This window comes from Canis lupus, chromosome 16 (assembly GCF_048164855.1).
Source record: "Canis lupus baileyi chromosome 16, mCanLup2.hap1, whole genome shotgun sequence".
Lineage (NCBI taxonomy): Eukaryota > Metazoa > Chordata > Mammalia > Carnivora > Canidae > Canis > Canis lupus.
Genome location: NC_132853.1, coordinates 20,518,546 through 20,537,212, shown reverse-complemented (window position 1 = coordinate 20,537,212; position 18,667 = coordinate 20,518,546). Strand labels below are relative to the sequence as shown.

Sequence of the window (18,667 nt, the reverse complement as noted above, 5' to 3'; positions counted from 1 at the left end):
GGGCCTTAGCTGCTGGCAGAAGAAACGCGTTCTTGGTAATACACAGATGCTGCCTTTTCAAGCTACTGAATTTTTCTGAACTTCAATGGTATAAGAAAAGAGCTATAAAACATTTCACTGGAGCAAAATATCCGATTTAAGACAGCATGCAGCTTTGTAAATATTTGTTGCTTAAATGAATGACTTTCACTTGTTGCTTAAATACAGACTCTTTATGATTAAAACAGTTTTCAGTATTTTCTTACAAGATTAAAAATTTTTTTCAAAGCCAAAACCCCGATTTCATGTCGTATCTACACCTTCACATATAGGTTATAAAGAATTATCACCATTTTCTTAGAAGTCTTAACTTTATGTTGAGAAAAACTCAACTTGAGCTCATTGTATTAATAATTATGCTTTATGCAGGTCATCTGATCATAGATAACCACAGAACTACCCTGCAAAAATAGATTAAAAAAAAAAATGGATGCCAAAAAATGTCAACAAGAGCTGTTATTGTAGGAGACTTGTAACACAAAGATACATTGAATAGCAGTGTCACCTCTACCAAAAAGTTGTTCACAGGACACAGTAACATTCAAATTCCCAAGAATGAAAAAGTTAAGAGAAAAACCACTGAGGATTTATAATAAAAGAAGGTAGCCATCTTAAAGAAATAATGTAATTTCCAGGAGCATAATAAAATAAAAAATTTTGAATCCATCTGTTAACCATCCTAACAGAGGCACATTTAGATCATTTGGCATTATACTTAGAAAAGATTCCAACCCATTAACAGCAAAAAAACTATTACTGCATGCACCTAAGCTTCTAGAAGTTTGCACCTGAAAAGCTTCTGAGGTCCACGCAGTATTGCAGTCTCAAAAATAATCAGAAGGAAATGAATGGGTCTGGCACTAGGCTCTAAGCTTTATCAGCAGGGAAGAGGACATACTAAGGTTTACATTTTAAGTATCTAGGACATCTAATGTAGTGACACCAAGGGTGAGGAATGGTGACACAATATAAAGATTTCATACCCACTATATAAGACTCATATATACCTAAGTTTTTCTGTCAACTTAAGCACTAACATACAATTCTATATATAATGTCCAGTTTAAAACATGCAGCTAAGCAACACCTACAATTCAAAGACAGAATCCAATGATTTATCAAAACTGTATCAGTAACTATGAATTTTATTATGTGGACATCTACTGTGGCATGCATCTGTACAAACCTTTCAGGCAGTGGTCCACAGCTGGGTTATGAATAAAAAGGCATAAGTTTTTCTCTCATTTTATTACAATGAAGTTTAACAGTACAGAAAAGTCACATGACCTTGGTGGGTCAGATTTCTTAAACCCTGCAACATGAGGAACTCTAAATACATTAAATATTGTTATACATTCAGACTTCCAATGTACAGGTCTTGGAAACAGTTACAGCCCTCACCAAGCTAGGTTGGGGACATGAAGTCCAACAGCATCTGAAATGCTGTGAAGGCATAACTTTACAAATAGCAATGTAAGCTTACAGAACTTGCCTTTATTAAGGTGGTATGTTCATGTAATTCCAGCGCCTTCACAATATAACGAACCAAATTTACTATACTTCACTTCTAAAAACCTAGATGAAACATGAAAAAGAAGCCATACAGTATAAATTGCAACTTCAGGAAAAGTTCCTGCTTTATTATTCCAAATAATTTTTCCCATGTAAAATAAATGTCCAATAGTTCCTGGTATGTGGGAAGATAATGTTTGTTAAAGTCACAATGAAGCCTTATTGACGGAAGCTTGGCTATATAAACAGCACAAGTTGAGAAAAGGTTTAATCTCCAAACCTATTAGATTGGATGAAGTAAGATCAGTAACGGCCACCTTGCGACATTACAGGAGGTCTCATTCCCATCGGAGGTCGAGGAGGCCCACCTTGGTAAGGGGGTACCATTGGCGGTCCCTGCCCATACGGTGGCATAGCACCAGGAAGGTAACCTGGCATGCCTTGATGATGACCACCATACTGACCTAAAAAACACATTTAAAACACAAAAAATAGATTGAGTTTGTGCTTTATACTTTTAAATGCAATGTATTTTGCAGATAAATTTATGTGTATACTCAGAAAACCCACTACATACAAATATAGCAAATATAAATACAATAAATAAATAATTCAGAAATAAATTTCTAAAAAGAAATACCATGAGGCGGCATTGGGGGTCTCATTCCTTGTTGTTGTGGGATGCCTGGCTGTGGCGGCATCATACCTCCAATAGGTCCAACTGGTGGATTACCAATAGGAGCCTGTCCTGGTCGAGGAAGGTTACGTTGATATTTAGGTAACTGTGCCCTTCTCTCTTCCTACAAATAAAAATAAACACAATGTTAAACATCTGAATGGATGCAGAAAGTCATTAAGCATAAAAGGCAAACATCCAAAATCTTACAGAGTAACTTTTTAAAAATGTACCCTTACTTCCCAATCATTATTTTTCCTCCACAAACCAGTTCAACTATTTAAATCTCAATGCCTCAAGAAAACCTCACCTAATTTTATATTTGAAAAATAGCTAACAACATTCCAGGAATTATACACTGCCTCAGTAAGAAAGCGTCTAGTGAATAAAGTAGATAAGCTTCAAAGGATCTGTAGAATCTACCTCACATTTAACAATTTCATCATTTACTAATATATGTGTAACTAAAATGATTTTTGACTTAAGAACCCAACTTACTGTTTTCTTTTAAAAATAGTCTGGGAGCAGAGGAAAGAGTGTGTCTAAGATCAAAACACAATATTCACTTTATTTTGTGGTTCTTAAAAATCAGAATAATAAAAACCACATAGTAAGCATCAAATTTGATTGTAAGATGACTGAACAAATTAATATTTTTTAAAAAGTTGCTACAATGGTATTTAAACTATGCTAGTTAAAAGCCTATAAAAAACTTACCAGTGATATATCCTCATCTGGGTGGATCAACTTACTGGTTGCACTGGTTGTCGTAAGTGTAGCAGGCTTACTTGTTATTGAAGCTGCTGGTTTAGCTGCAGTGCTATTTGTTGTACTAGTGGTTGAAGCTGTAGACTGTGTATAAGCAGGGAACGTAGGCTTTGGGGGTTCTGTAGTTGTTGCAGGGGTACTATTTAAGGGCTTGAAATCTGTACCAACAGGTCCTTGGACAGCTGCCTGAGCCTGGAAAACACAATCTTTCATTAATGGAACATAAAACGCAAAATTGAATATATCTACTATAATTAACTTAAGTGAGATACCAACATTCAATAAAGGACCAAACTTTAAATGAAATTAAAACAAAGTTAACATAATAAAAACTCTGCAAAAATCAAGATACGTAAGAATATCAAAAGATGCTGAGTCAAAGTCACATCCAAAACTCAACAGTGGAAATAAAACAAGACTGCAAATGTAACTTCTAAGATGTTATCTACCTTCTCACCAAACTTTACTTGCTATATATAATTGCTATTCAAAGCTTTGCATTTATTTCAGACTTATGAAATACAGTTTATCAGAATAGCATGTTCTACTTTTACTACTCTAGATTAGTTTAATCTACCAAGCACCTCAAAAAAAAAAAAGTTAGAAATTACAAAAATAAAAATGTTTGGATAAATTTGTTACTAAGCATAGCATATACAGTATATCAGTGGTGACATGTTCAAGATGTCCCTTCAGAAATTATTTTTATATAGATAATACAATGTCCTCCCAATTAACAATGGCTAGATGATTATCATGGACCAAAGGGTTTAGTAGGATCTTCTAAGCATAAAGTTACCAGTAATAAACGAGTTACTTCCCGTAATACCAAACATCTGAAACATGAGGACTTAGGCCAACTTTAGAACCAAATGCAGAGTACTAAATTCCCTTACATTATACGTGATGCATTAAACAGCATAAATCAAAAAAGCTTAATCATGCATCAGGGTAACCATTGGCCACTATAACCCATTTACTGCTTACATGCTTTTTAACCCTTTAGAACCTTAGGAGTTTGGGGTACATTTTTTCTGTTAATGAGTTCAAATTTTCAAATACCATTGATTTTTATACCATTAACTTTACTTAAAAAAAAATTAAACAGTATATTTTTGGGAAAAGATTTAGTTTTAAAGTAGGGTCCAAAGGGTTAAGTTTATAAAGCCATTTTAACAATTTTAAACTGCAACTTCCTGCGTACTTGTGCTGTGCTAGGAAACAGAGCTTTAGAAGATGCAGACAGACTTTCTGAATTGGATGAAGCTGTACTTGAGCTTGTTACAGGTGTCCCCATCTGTAGCATAAAAGAAAGGAAACAGTGAAAAGTCTCCAAACAAATGGGTGAAAATAAGCCACGTGGTAGACTTTTTTTCAGTATAGATTGCATTTTTACAAACGCAAAATATAATGCAATCAAATCTGATTTAAAGAGGCAGTTAATGCATTTACAATATACAAAGCAACAGTATGAGCCTCAAAAAAAAGTTTTTTATTCTATACCAATAAACCTAACCAGTTTCTTTTCTAAAACTGGATGTGTTTTTGCACTGTGCTATTTCAAAAATGATACCTTCAATTGAGAATAAAGATGCATTACTACTGACACTTCAATCCAATTCTCTATCAATGACAAGGTTTTTGTCCTAAGTTTGACATCTCTCAATAAACAAAATCCCCACCCACCTGAAAAACCTAAGTTATGTGCTTACAGGGGACTTAATAAGTAATGCGTGTAATTTAGCAACTACAAATTGAAAAAAATCAAGAAAAGAAAACCTCTATGTTAAATTGAAAAATAGAAAACATACATCCTGATCTTAATTCTGAATACATCTGTTTAATTTTTAATATAACTGGGACAAAAAAGAAAAAAAAATCACAATTATACAGATACTATATATAATGAAAGCATCTTTAACTTCTGAGTTCTGAAAAAGACAAATTCAGTAGGAAAGATTAAGTCTAAAAAAATAAAAAAAATAAAAAGATTAAGTCTAATAAGTGAGTCAAATGATATCCTTCCTCCCAAAGTATAGCATTGTCATAAGGAGTCCAACAAATGATTTGCTGAGATCTTAGGATTTTCACCTTTGACTCTGGTTTATTCCACTCACAGTTTAAGAGATAAAGGAGGACCTCTAAACATTATCTTGTATTTAAGTCCCCAGAAATTAAACTTTCATTTCTAACTAAAGCTAAGGAATAACCAGAGTTCACAGCTATGAAAAAAAACAAAACAAAACAAAACAAAACTATCTGGCTCTAGTCAATCTTTTTTGAGTAGAGGAAATCAATGTGTGTAAACATGGAAGAGAACAGGACACTTCTTTGTATTTAATAAATTATATTAAAAAGATTATAAACAAAAAAATTGACCTATAACAGTTTCAAGGATTTCTATAAACAACTACACTTTACCTTTAACTATACGTGGACTCCTTTCCAGGAATGTCACCTTACCTGTCCAGCACTGGGGAAAAGAGGCTTCGTAACTGGAGGCTGTGGAGCAGGAACTGTTGCTGTCGGTGCAGGTGGTCTATTAAGAATGCCTGGCGCTGAAACAGCCTGTGCTTGAGTCATTGGAGGAATTCCAGGACGGGGAACAGGAGGGGGTATACCTGTAGAGAAGAAATGTAGGGGAATGGGTATGTTGAAACATTTAGTTCAGAAAAAAAGTTCCCAAAACTTCATTAACATGCTCTCATAAGCAAACAAGTAAATAAATAAAGCAAGCTTCTAATACTACAAAGTTACTGATGAACTGTTCAATTCAATGAAATCCAAACAACTTAGGCATTTGTCCACTGGAACAATCTTGCCTCAACCTTTCTATTCCTTTGTGTGTCCTCAGAATTTTGGGAAATGAGATACCACTAGAGATTCTATATATGAGGAAAGCAGCAATTAAGCTTACTGATGTTACTGATTTGGCAAACTTGTGACACATGAGAATTACTTCCATCATCCAACAGCTGGATGCTCTCTGAACTCAAATTACTGTAAAAACTTTAGGTTTTTACATAGGTAGGTCATATACCCATAAATATTTTTCCAGAAAACTAACAATTTATTAACTAATAATAAGCTAATTAATTAAACCAGTAATTTGTTTCTGTAAGCACTTTAGAGATGATCTTTAAGTAATGTCTACACCCAACAATGGGGCTCAAACTCAAAACCCAAGATCAAGTTGAATGCTCTAATGACTGTGCCAGCCAGGTGCCTCTCATTAAGCACCTGAAATAAATTTTCTTATAAAATCCATCACTAGTGCACTCTTCATACTTCAACATAACTTTGCCTAAAACCATCTCAAAATATAAGATATATGGAGCTATTGTACAAATTAATGGTTGCTCTGGCAATGATGCTAATTTTGCTGCTGCTTTATTTTTCCTGTTCCTCTTACAACAACTATCACTTAATGCACTTCTAAATCTGCTACCAACTGCAAAACAAACTTGCTAGAATTACATATAAAAAGGAAACCAAAAAAATTTTTTAAAAATTAAAAAAAAAAAAAAAAAAGCAAGGAAACCAACTGAGAAAGCCTCATGAAGGCCTCTGTGGCACACCTACTTGGCTTACCATATTCCACTCCCCACATTATAGGATACAAAGTCAAGATAAGGTTTTTGTTTTTTACAGGCTTCTCTCAGCTAGAGGGTCCGTTAGACCTGTTTGTGGCCAACGGTAATAAGCTAGGAAGCTTCTGGGAGAGTTAATAAAAGAAGAGCACTGTGCTGTTGACACCCTTTCTTGGCAGAGTTCTAACAACTGAGTGATGTGTCTGAGGGAGAAAAGCTACAGTTAACCAAAAAATAAAAAAATAAAATACATGGGTTCTTGATATCACCAGCCACTGAAGCTACTTTTCTTTTTTTGTTGAGACAAAAAATGCCTATATTTTTAAATATGGTTTGATCAGTTTCTCCATTACTTGTCAAAAGACTCTGTTACTCATCTAAAATACTTTTTCCCCTTGTCTAAAACATTCCTAACAAATACAATCCCTCTTAGATATATGAACTTTGGTGCATAGGTTGCGACTCATTTTGACTGCTTCAAAACCTGTTTATTATCTGTTTCAAAACTCAAAAACATGGGATCCCTGGGCAGCTCACAGCAGTTTAGTGCCTGCCATTGGCTCAGGGCGTGATCCTGGAGTCCCAGGATCGAGTCCCGAATCGGGCTCCCTGCTTCTCCGTCTGCCTGTGTCTCTGCTCCCCTCTTTCTTTCTGTCTCTCTTATGAATGAATAAATAAATAAAACCTTAAAAAAAAAAAATCAGAAAGGGAGACAAAACATCAAGACTCCAAGACTCCTAACTCTGGGAAACGAACTAGGGGTGGTGGAAGGTGAGGAGGGCGGGGGGTGGGGGTGAATGGGTGACTTGCACTGAGGGAGGCACTTGACGGGATGAGCACTGGGTGTTATTCTGTATGTTGGCAAATTGAACACCAATAAAAAATAAATTTATTATTAAAAAAAAAAATGCCCTCAAAAACCAAAAACCAAAAGCACACAGTCCATGCTAACACCTCTCCAAATAATCAAAAAAAAAGAACTCACCAACCTATGAAATTATAAATTACAAATGAACATCCACAAACCTATGTCCAAAATAGCTAATAAAACATGCCAGTCATATTAAAAAGGAAATTATAACATTTCATACCTGGTGGCATACCAGGCATCAGAGGTGGTATTCCTGGTCCAGGTGGCATCATTCCACCCATTGGCATCATTCTATTAGAAAGCAAATTTCAAGAAACAAACCCAAGTTAATTAACAGTATAAATCATTAGAAAATATTTTGGCTAAAGCCTGAAACAACAGATAAAAGACTTGAATTTGACCCCTAATATTGAAATCAATCAAGCTGAAGGAACACACAACACCAAAACAATTCTATCAAAATAAATCCTCTAAAAACCAGCAAACTCTTGGGTTTACCAGTAAAATAAAGGGGGAAAAACCAGTCTTTGTTAACAAAACACTTTCATATATTTAAAGTCACTGAGAACAATTATCCTTCCTTAATATATACAAGAGGCCTCATCTAAAATGTATGATTGGAAATCAAAATCACCTTTGTCTCACTTGGAAAATATTCACACAAAACGTAAATAAAAAGGAAGAACTATTTCAGAGTCATCAGATTATTTTTCCAAAGGAAAATACTGAATGTACACCGTGGAGTAAAGTTTTTCTTGGGGGGTAGGATTACAAAACAAAACAAAACCCTACCACCAAAATTAAACAGTCAAAACTAATTCATACAATTGCCTATATCTACTTATAATAGCTACCTAACACTGAGCCATGATTAAAAACAGAACCGTATTTATTTTCCTTCCCCTAAAAGAGCTCACCTTCAAATATCAGTGTCCAATTCACTTAAAAAGTTACAAATTTGTGAATTCTTAATTGAGGACTTAATCAAAAGATTAACTTCTATAGATTTCATTACAAGAAAACCCAATTACCTTCTATAATAATAAAGCATTTAATTTGGCAAAAGAATATCTATTCTTTCTAACAACACATTTTGCTAAATTCCATTACTTCAGCAGTTTGGGGAAAAACAGCTGCACATTTAGAAAATGCTTTATTTATATTATATGGATCTATTACTATTTCCTCACAGATGTTTTCTCTCCCTCCATTAAGAGACCTGTGTCAACTAGCTTACACATTTTAGAAGTTTTAGAGAAGAAGGTTAGAAAATTTCTGAAGTCAACTGAATAGATACCATTAAACACACAAAAAAATGACATTATGATTATACCTCCTGAATTACATTATGAATGAGATGCTTACATGTTTTCACCGCAAAATGACTGGGTGTATTTTCTCTGATGATGCAATCTGTGAAAATGTATGACAAAATCAAAATCTAACTGTGATTTTCAAAATACAGTGGGAAAGTGTATTGTATACCTTTCACATCCAACAATATTTAAGTAAAAGTGATAGGCAGAGCACCTCATATTCAGTTTAGTTCTTGATGATTTGACAAATAATATCATTTACAGAGTTTGCTTCTTGTCACAACTACAAAGTGTCATGGACAGTTCTGAATCTCAGAAACATAAATCTACAACCAACTACTTTAATTACATCAGATGCAATTGAAGCAGATGGCTGCCTACAGACATCCTAAAACCCAAAAATCTATGCTTTTCAGAGGCAAATTTATATTCCTTTAATTTATTGGTAGACTCCTTTACTACACAAGTTTAATATTTATGGAGCCCATACCTTTTAGAAGAAGAAAAAAAGGGCAAAGTAACATTTTAAAATTCTTACAACACCCAAGTTGAAAAAGATCATTACTAGGCACAAGCCCACAAGTCAATTAAAAGTTCTCTTACCCAGGTGGCATGCCTGGCATAACTGGTGGCATTCCTGGCATCAGAGGAGGAACACCTGGCATTAATGGAGGTATGCCTATAAATAAGAATTTCAACAACGAAAAATCACAAATATTAAAGGAGTAAGAGAAAGATTTTAATACTACTACACCGTAAAAAAAAAATCCTTAAAATTTTAAATTTTAAGAAACCTTATGTAATACCTGGAGGCATTCCTGGTGCTCCTGGAACCGGTGGTAATCCTGGTTGTGCCATTGGGGGGATATAACCTTGTTGAGGCTGAACAGGCTGTGGCTGAAATGAAGTTGAAGCTGCAGAGTCATCATCATCATATTCGTCAGAGTCATCTTGTTGCTTCTTTTTTTGACTCTCTGCTAAAAAAGTTTTAATTAGTTTTTCCCATAAAATAAAAACTCAGCAAATTTGACAGTCAACATTAAAAAAAATTATTTCAGTGCAATTAGCTCATGAGATTTTCCTTACAAAAAGCTTTAGTCACTACTGTTCTTTTTACTCTTCAAATGTATTTTCAACCTATATTAAACAAGGTTAACTAAAGTACTTCCCCTCGTCTGATAGATGAAAGTAATTTTCCTCAGTTTTTTTTTTTATTTTTATTTATTTATGATAGTCACAGAGAGAGAGACAAAGGGGCAGAGACACAGGCAGAGGGAGAAGCAGGCTCCATGCACCGAGAGCCCGATGTGGGATTCGATCCCGGGTCTCCAGGATCGCGCCCTGGGCCAAAGGCAGGCACTAACCCGCTGCGCCACCCAGGGATCCCCTAACTCAGTTTTCTATTAAAAAACAGATTTCTATTTTATCCCAAAAGGTAAACTATGATAAAAAGGTCTGACCTCTCTGCAATGCTTTTGTTCTTAAGATATTTATTTATTCATTCATGAGAGACCCAGAGAGGCAGAGACATAGGCAGAGGGAGAAGCAGGCTCCCTGCGGGCAGCCCAATGCAGGACTCGATCCCTGGAATGGGATCAGGCCCTGAACTGAAGGCAGATGCTCAACCGCTGAACTACCCAGGCACCCTCCACAAGACTTTTCAAAACAAAAAGTTTCTGGGCACTTGGCTGGCTCAGTCAGTAGAGCATGGGACTCTTGATCTTGGGGTCTCGAGTTCAAAGTCTACATTGGGTGTACAGCTTACTTAAATAAAAAAACGAAATTTCATGGGGCACCTGGGTGGCTCAGTCATTTGAGGATCTCTTGATTTCAGCTCAGGTCATGATCCCAGGGTCACAGAGATCAAGCTCCACGTCTGGGCTCCCCAGCTCAGCACAGGATCTGCTTGAGATTCTCACTCTTTTTCTCTCTGACCACCCTGCACCCCCCACTTACCTAGGTTCTTTCTCAATAAAATCTTTAAGTAATTTTCTATGTGATTAATGACTTCTACCATCTGGACAGTGATCACAAATTCCAAGACAAATAATAGCACTAAAAAATATTTTACTATTAGTGGTAATATAATCAAATCAAAACGATTTTCAAAAACTTCAACTCTTGCTAATTCCACTTGGAATCCAGTTAGGAACAAAAACATAATAAAGTATTTGGAATCATCCATTTAGTATTACATATATACACAAATCAAATATACAATTCTAAACATAAAGACATAAAAAAACTATAAAACAAAATTGGAATTTTGAATAAATCTAACATCCACTATTAAATTTATACATCAAAGTGGTCGTAATGCTCTCATTAGTGAAGTTGTGTTATGAAAAATGCATACATCTTAGTATCTACCTTGTGTTTTCTTTTTTTAAATATATTTTTTTAACTTTTAAATGTTTTTAAAGATTTTACTTATTCATGAGAGACACAGAGAGAGAGGCAGAGGGAGGAGCAGGCTCCATGCAGGGAGCCTGACGGGACTCAATCCCAGGTCTCCAGGATCATGCCCTGGGCTGTAGGCGGCGCTAAACCGCTGAGCCACCCAGGCTGCCCTTTACCTTGTGTTTTCTGTTCAAGAAGTCGTCTTCTTTCATCCATGTCTTTTTCTGGAATACCTTCCATACCATATATTTCCAATTCTATGTCAGTTCTCCCAGGAATTGCATTTGGTACAGCATCTATTGTCTCTTTATGCACCTGATATTAAAACAAACTTCTATTAGATAAAGTGCTTCATAAAGTCCTTGAAGAGTAATTTGAAATTACTCAGAAAACAACTTAGTATAATGGTTAAGAATAACTGGTTCTATAGTGAATCTCTCTGGATTCAACCCCCAGAGTTTTGCTTACTAACTATGTGGGATTAGGCAAATCATTTAAGATTATTCCATCCACAGTACCTAACACCTAGGATCATTTTAGGATTAAATAAAATATAATGAACATGAAAAGCACTTGGTAGAATGTCTAACACATAGTAAGGATTCGATAAGCATCAATTCAAGTTTACTACAATCTTGCTTAAGTATCATCAACGAACTAGCAATCCTACTCAAATCAGACATATTTCAAGTCTGACTTAAAGCTTATGAATCCGCCATATTATATTGAATTAAAATAAAATTTCCAAGAATGGATCTTGAGACAAGCCTATAGTTACAAACTACAAAAGTAACATTTACAATTAGCATTACCCATAAGTAATGAATTACACCTCAGGCACTTAACACTGCCATAACAGTGATCCTGTCATTACTCTCAATTTATTTGGTACTTCAAAATGAGGAAGAAGTTCTATTCTAAAACACTGGAAATCTACAATTTCTTTTCCACTGTACAGTTTTTGCTAGAACAAATGTCTCTAAGACTCAAACATGGGTAACTTCTGCCAATATGGTAAAATTGTGGTCTTGGCTCTTCAGCATCTTCCATTAACTTAGGCTAAAAAATGCCAAAGTATTTTGCCTGTACTATCAGCATTACCGGAAACCTTATTAAAAATGCAAATTCTCAGGATACCCCCACCCCCACAGCATCATAAACTCTTGGGTAAGGCTGGCAATTTGTGCTTTAATAAGCCCTCCAGGTGATTCTGAGGCATGCTCAAGCTTGAGAACCACTGATTTAGGCTAGTAATGCTTTGGACAAATTTGTCCAAACTCAATTTTTCTTTCCTCCCAAGACACTTTCACCCAAGAACAGAAAGATAATTTTAAAAGCTAAGTATTTTCTTATTTAATATGTATCTCAAAGATTTTAAGCAGTGACATGCAAATGAAATCCAGAAAATACCATAATTTTTTATCAATCTTGAACCACTGCTCCTTATTGTGATTAAAACATCAATGAATAAAGCTGCTGAACAAGTGACTTAATCACCGTTTAAGTTTTTTGGAATGTTACTATTCTTGACAAGTGCAGATAAATTCTTATGTTCTCCAAAAAATAAAACTGTATTCATGTACACATTAACTTAGTCTTGGTTATATTTCTAAATGATAAGGCCAAGGATGAACATATCAAAAGCTGTTGGAAAGAAAGGAAAAATAACATGATTTACCTAACTACCTCCCAATATCCCAGCCAGAATCAGATTTCTTACAATCTTGCCTAGAAGTTGATATGGTCTTGGCTGAAAAAATAGGAGCAAACACTGATGTGAACCATCTATATTATTAATGTCCTGGGTTTATCATCTATATTATTAATGTCCTGGGTTTACAATTGGGAGGATGTATCTGATTTAACTGCCATGCCTATCTCACAGGCTGCTGTAAAATTACACAAAGACTATAAAAACAGAAGGACTTAAAGACATTATTGAAATAATTTAGCTAATCTCCTACTTCAATTCCATTTCTCTGCTCTTCTTTATAGTACAACTTCTTGAAAGAGTGCCTCTACTTCCCTATTTTCCTTATTTTCTCTTAAAAGCACCCCAATCAGGCTTTCATCTTCATCCTTCTAGGAAATCACTCTTGGTAAGTGACCAATGACCTCCACTTTGATTAATCCAACCTCAGTCCCTTCTTCCTTGATCTACCACCCACACTTCACCCATATTTGACTCAGTTAAATAATTCCTTTAAACATTTGATTTGGTTTCCAGGGCACTATTCTCTTGGATTTCCTACCTTTTCAATGTTCTTGAATGGTTATATTTTAATCTTCCAACCTTTAAATCCTGGGAGTGGCCTAAAGTGGAGTCCTTGCACCTCTTTTATATCTATATTCTACTCCCTAAGAAGAACAGACATCTAATATCATGGGTTAAAATAGCCATCCTTATATGGTATCTTTCCAAATTTCTATCTCCAGCTTCCACCTCTCTGAACCTCAGGCTTATAGATACAACTGCTTATATATCTCCAATTGGATATTCAATAGACCTTCTCAACATTAAACACCCATACACAAAATTAACATAACACAATCTTGGGGCACCTGGGTGGCTCAGTCATTTAAGTGCCCAACTCTTGGTTGGACCATCTCAGGTCATGATCTCATGGGTCTGTAGGACTGAGCCCCCAACACCTTACTCCATGCTTGGCGGGTTGTCTGCTTGAGGATTTTTTTCCTCTGCCCCTTCCTCCACTCACTCTCTCTCTAAAATAAATAAATCTTTAAAAAAAATTTTTTTAAACATAACACAATGCTGATATCCTCACCTCTAAGCCAATTCTTCTGTAGCTTTGTACATCTCAGTCCATGGATACTCATTTCTCACTCCTCAAACCAAAAACCTTCAGATCTTGTAACTCCTCACTTTCTTATACTCCACATCTAATCTGCCAGAAAATTCTGGTTCTCTGTCACCATCACCTCTTGCCTGGAATACTCTAGTCATTCTAAGTATTCTCACTGCCCTCTGCAACCTAATCTCAACCCCACAGCCAGGATAATCATTAAAAAAAAAAAAAAAAAAAAGTGACCCCGAGTATGCTGTACCTCTCTCAAACCTCCCATTGCATTCAGAATTTTAAAAAAGCAGCCTACAGTAAGTAAGACCTCCTATATAAAGCACACTGTTTCCTTTTCCTATTCCATTAATATAGAATAGGGGCAGCCCCGGTGGTGCAGCAGTTTAGTACTGCCTGAAGTCCGGGGTGTGATCCTGGAGACCCAGGATCGAGTCCCACATCGGGCTCCCTGCATGGAGCCAGCTTCTCCCTCTGCCTGTGTGTCTGCCTCTCTCTCTCTCTCTCTCTGAATAAATAAATAAATCTTTAAAATACACACACACACACACACACACACACACACACACACACACACACACAGGGATCCCTGGGTGGCGCAGTGGTTTGGCGCCTGCCTTTGGCCCAGGGCGCGATCCTGGAGACCCGGGATCGAATCCCACATCGGGCTCCCGGTGCATGGAGCCTGCTTCTCCCTCTGCCTGTGTCTCTGCCTCTCTCTCTCTCTGACTATCATAAATAAAAAAAAAAAAAAATTAAGTTAAAATACACACACACACACACACATACATATATGAAAATATTCCTATATGTAAGGGTCTTTCATTTGCTATTCCCTGGAAGCTTTCTCTTACTTCCTTTCAGATCTCTGTTCAGATGTCGGCTTCTTTTTTTTTTTCAATTTTATTTATTTATGAGAGACAGAGAGGCAGAGACACAGGCAGAGGGAGAAGCAGGCTCCATGCAGGGAGCCCGACGTGGGACTCGATCCCGGGTCTCCAGGATCACACCCTGGGCCGAAGGCAGGCGCTAAACCGCTGAGCCACCCAGGGATCCCCCCAGGTGTCAGCTTCTCATTCAGGCCTTTCCTACCTTGTGGCCCTCCCTATGCCCCCTACCTAGTTTTAGTTTTCTCAATCACCACCAAAAAACAAACTAAATATTTAGTTTATTTTCTTCCACCATATAAATCTAAATTCCACAATGGGGATTTTTTTTCACTGCTATACCCATAGTGCCTCTAGCACAATGCCCTCTCATAGGAACTTTTTGTGATAAATAGTAATAATCTGTAACTGAACTAGCCAATACAATAGTCATCCACCAGCCACATTTGACTGAGCACTGGAAATATGACTATAATGTGATAGAGATGTTAAATATTTAATTTTTATATTAAACTTCTTTTAGGGCAGCCCCGGTGGCGCAGCGGTTTAGCGCCGCCTGCAGCCTAGGGCGTGATCCTGGAGACCCTCGATCAAGTCCCACTGTCAGTCTCTCTGCACGGAGCCTGCTTCTCCCTCTGCCTCTCTCTCTGTGTGTGTCTCTATGAATAGATAATCTTTAAAAAAAAATAAAATAAAATAAACTTCTTTTAAATAGCCCCATGTAACTAGTGATTGCCACAGTGGAGAATTGTGAGTCTAGCACGTAGCAGGCTCTAAAATACTTTTTTTCTAAAATATTTTTGAATGGATACTATTGTTATAATGATATACTTGAAGTGAAAACGATCTATATAAACTTACTTTCTTTCATAAACTTATTTTTAAACTTGGGGAACCATCTTATTTTAATTTACCTCCCTGCCTCCTACCAACAGTAGTTTCCAATGAATAGGGATTTGCTCATCTCACATCTCTCTAGGGTCCAATTAGGCAAAAATTCAGGCAGCTCTAGGATTGGCAAAAGTAGAAGAAATAACGTTGAATAAGACATAATGGCACTTACTAGGTCTTTAAAAATATAAATTGTAAAGTTCTCCCTACGTAGTAGTGAAAAAACTCAAGAAAACCAGAAATTACCAAATGAAACCCAATGTTACCATTCCAAAAGAGGTCCATGGAATAACTGAAGTAAGCCTATCCCCAGGCAACAGAATATAACAAATCCTTCAATGGCAGTGAGTAATGGTAGCTAATTATGCATTAATTTTCATGGGATTAGAACTGGTCAGACTGACCACAAAATTCAAGCCACTGATCCTTGTTCTTTAACCCAAGTACAGAGTAGGGGATAGTTTGGGACCTCAATTTAATTGTCACCAAGATCATCTAGGATAAAAAATATTATCAGTAATTCAGAAATAAACATTATCAACACAAACTTTCCTTAAATGTAAAGGAAAAAAAAAAAACTCCCAATTATCTTAATGGCTAAAAAAGTGTCTGGTTTTTTTAAAAGCTGACTGACCACATCTGATCTTTTGCAATAAACAAAACCCTACAGCTGTCAAATTCAAAATTTTTTCCATGGGATTTCCAAAGAAGGGAATAAAAATTAAATACAGAAAAAAAAATTCTTACCTGCATGCAATGAATAGCTAAACCAGGTCCTGTGTACAACTTCTTATGACATATATGGCATTTAAAATGTTTTGCTTTTTGGTGCTGTATAAGAATCTTCTCATCATCAAAATCTCTATTACAATACCTGATCAATGTTGTTAAGGTACAAAAAACAGTAAAGACACTGGTTACAAAAAAAAAAAAGTGTCCTATAAGAGAACAGAAGCAATGTTAAAATATAAAAAGTTAAAACCAAAAACAAAAATGTACTTTATACAAACTTTACTTATGATACTTATTCTACAATTGGAATTATCTCGCTATGTAATTCTATTAAGTTTCCTGGAAACCCTTAATCTCTCTTCACCACCTCCAAATGAACACATCTCAGTAATCAGCAATACAGTTTTGTCAAATCCCTACATTTAACAAAGATTTAAGTGAAACTGCCTTTTGCGTTCGGTATTTCAACAATTAAAAAGCACACTGTGGACTGAACAGTTCAATGCTTAAAAATCCCCAAGTTTATGTCACACTGAATTTCAAAATAGAATACATTAAGTAGAAAACAAAAATAATCGAAATATTAAAAATCTACCCAATATCTGGAATTTGAGAATATTTATATTATTCAGATCCAAAAATAAGCTCATAGTGGATAAGAATAACATAATTTCGTATGAACAATCCATTAGGCTGTAACTCCTTTACAAATTTGTTGCCAAGAATCTGTTAAAACTCAGAGACGTACACTAATAAAACAGCATTTTTATCTCATTAGCTAGGTTTTCCTAAAAGCACATGAAAAAAATTAGTGACCGTTTTTCAACAAGCATATAAATAAATGCAATTCTGTAAGAAATTTTTAAGTACAAAACAGCTGAGTAAAATCAGTTTTAATGTAAGGTGTATTAGCGCTTCCGGAAAAAGTATTAGAAAGACGCCACGTTTTAGTAAGCAATAAGTAGCATTTTTTTAGTCTTCCAAAGCCAGGTAATACACCCTAAGAAACTCCACCCTCTTGAGAGCGCTCCTTGAAGATTAAGGCGCCAGCGGGTGAGACGCGGAAGCTAGTTCTCCCCCCCAACTCCGGCCAAAAAGAAAAAAAGGAAAAAGGGGGGGGGGTGCTGTTTCGAAACCAGGGTTGACTAACACAAGCCTTTAACCACTGAATCTACAATAGAACGGAAAAAGTGGGTGACAAGACTCCGGAAGATCTTCCCTAACCCTCCGTGTACTCAATCAGCGTATTATGCTGAAAAGAAGTCCCTTTGTTGAACTGCACCAAAACAACGGAGGGGGGCCGAACATCCTTAGGGGACACTGTCCTTGGTGGCGGGGTCCAACGGAGCACCGAAGCAAGAACCTCCTGAGTCACGGAGCCCCACGACCCCCAACTGCCAGAGCCTCTCGCCCTAGGGACTTCCCTTTTCTGCGAAGTCTTCCCAAATCCGGCTCTGGCCACCAAGCCACCCACCTCGAGGCCTAGATCGCGGACACCCTCCGCCACAGGCCGGAGCAAGGCCTCCCAGTCCCAGCCACCACCAACCGGCGCCCCCGCTCGGCCTCGACTTCGAACCGATAAAGGATATCAGCACCACGGCTTCAGCTGCTTCTTCTTTTTGCGACCCATAACTGCGTTCTACTGACAAAGTAAAACGGGGGGAGGGGGGGGACAAGCAGGAAAAACGAGGCAAAAATCGCTCACTCGTCCGAGCCAACGGCCACGACCGCGTCCCACAGGAAACAGACACAAAATGGCCGACGCCCTCGTTCGCCGCTCTGCTCCCGTCAGGCACTGCGGCCGGAGGCGGTGCCAGGCTCGGGAAGGGTCACATGACGCAGGCCTCCTCCCTGAGTGGGTGGAGACTCGTGGCCGCTGAGGTGCGGCCGCCATCTTGTCGGTGTAAGCTATCCGGGCTCTCGCGTGGTGGCGCTTGGTGATCCCTCGGGTTTCCTTTGTAAGGGGGCAGGCGCCTGAGGAACGCCGCCGAGACACCCGCCAATTGAAGAAGAAAAAAAAAAAAAAAACCGAAATAAAGCCTGGAAAGGTGGTTAGGGTCATTAAGGACAGACTACAAATCATGAATAATGAGACAGAGAGCCCAACTTTTAACTTTCGTTTCATTGCCCGGATGAATCGTTGATGTAGTAAGTGTTGGGCATTTGCTT

At 37.0% G+C, this 18,667-nt stretch overlaps 1 protein-coding gene across 7 annotated transcripts; it reads right to left on the bottom strand.

Annotated features, from left to right (window-relative positions):
• Positions 1-1,272: 1,272 nt before the first annotated feature.
• Positions 1,273-18,273, bottom strand: ZNF207 (zinc finger protein 207). Of its 7 annotated transcripts, none has more exons than XM_072779450.1 (12): positions 18,089-18,273; positions 16,514-16,641; positions 11,349-11,487; positions 9,579-9,749; positions 9,376-9,451; positions 8,822-8,869; positions 7,677-7,747; positions 5,459-5,616; positions 4,200-4,292; positions 2,945-3,187; positions 2,192-2,351; positions 1,273-2,015 (listed from the first exon to the last, which is right to left on the bottom strand). In XM_072779450.1, the coding sequence occupies exons 1-12, from the start codon at positions 18,126-18,128 to the stop codon at positions 1,855-1,857; spliced, it is 1,488 nt and encodes a 495-aa protein (XP_072635551.1). In that variant the 5' UTR covers positions 18,129-18,273; the 3' UTR covers positions 1,273-1,854. The 7 variants fall into 7 exon arrangements, with proteins under 7 accessions (XP_072635551.1, XP_072635552.1, XP_072635554.1 ...); XM_072779451.1 differs by having other exon boundaries at positions 9,579-9,746; positions 18,089-18,272; XM_072779453.1 differs by lacking the exon at positions 8,822-8,869.
• Between the last annotated feature and the right edge of the window lie 394 nt (positions 18,274-18,667).

Coding starts and splice junctions, on each gene's coding strand:
- ZNF207 (XM_072779450.1), bottom strand. CDS start 18,128: ATGGGTCGCAAAAAGAAGAAGCAGCTGAAGCCGTGGTGCT. Junction 9,452..9,578: donor AGCACCAGGAATGCCTCCAG/GTATTACATAAG, acceptor TCTTATTTATAG/GCATACCTCCATTAATGCCA. Junction 8,870..9,375: donor ATGCCAGGCATGCCACCTGG/GTAAGAGAACTT, acceptor ACATTTTCACAG/ATTGCATCATCAGAGAAAAT.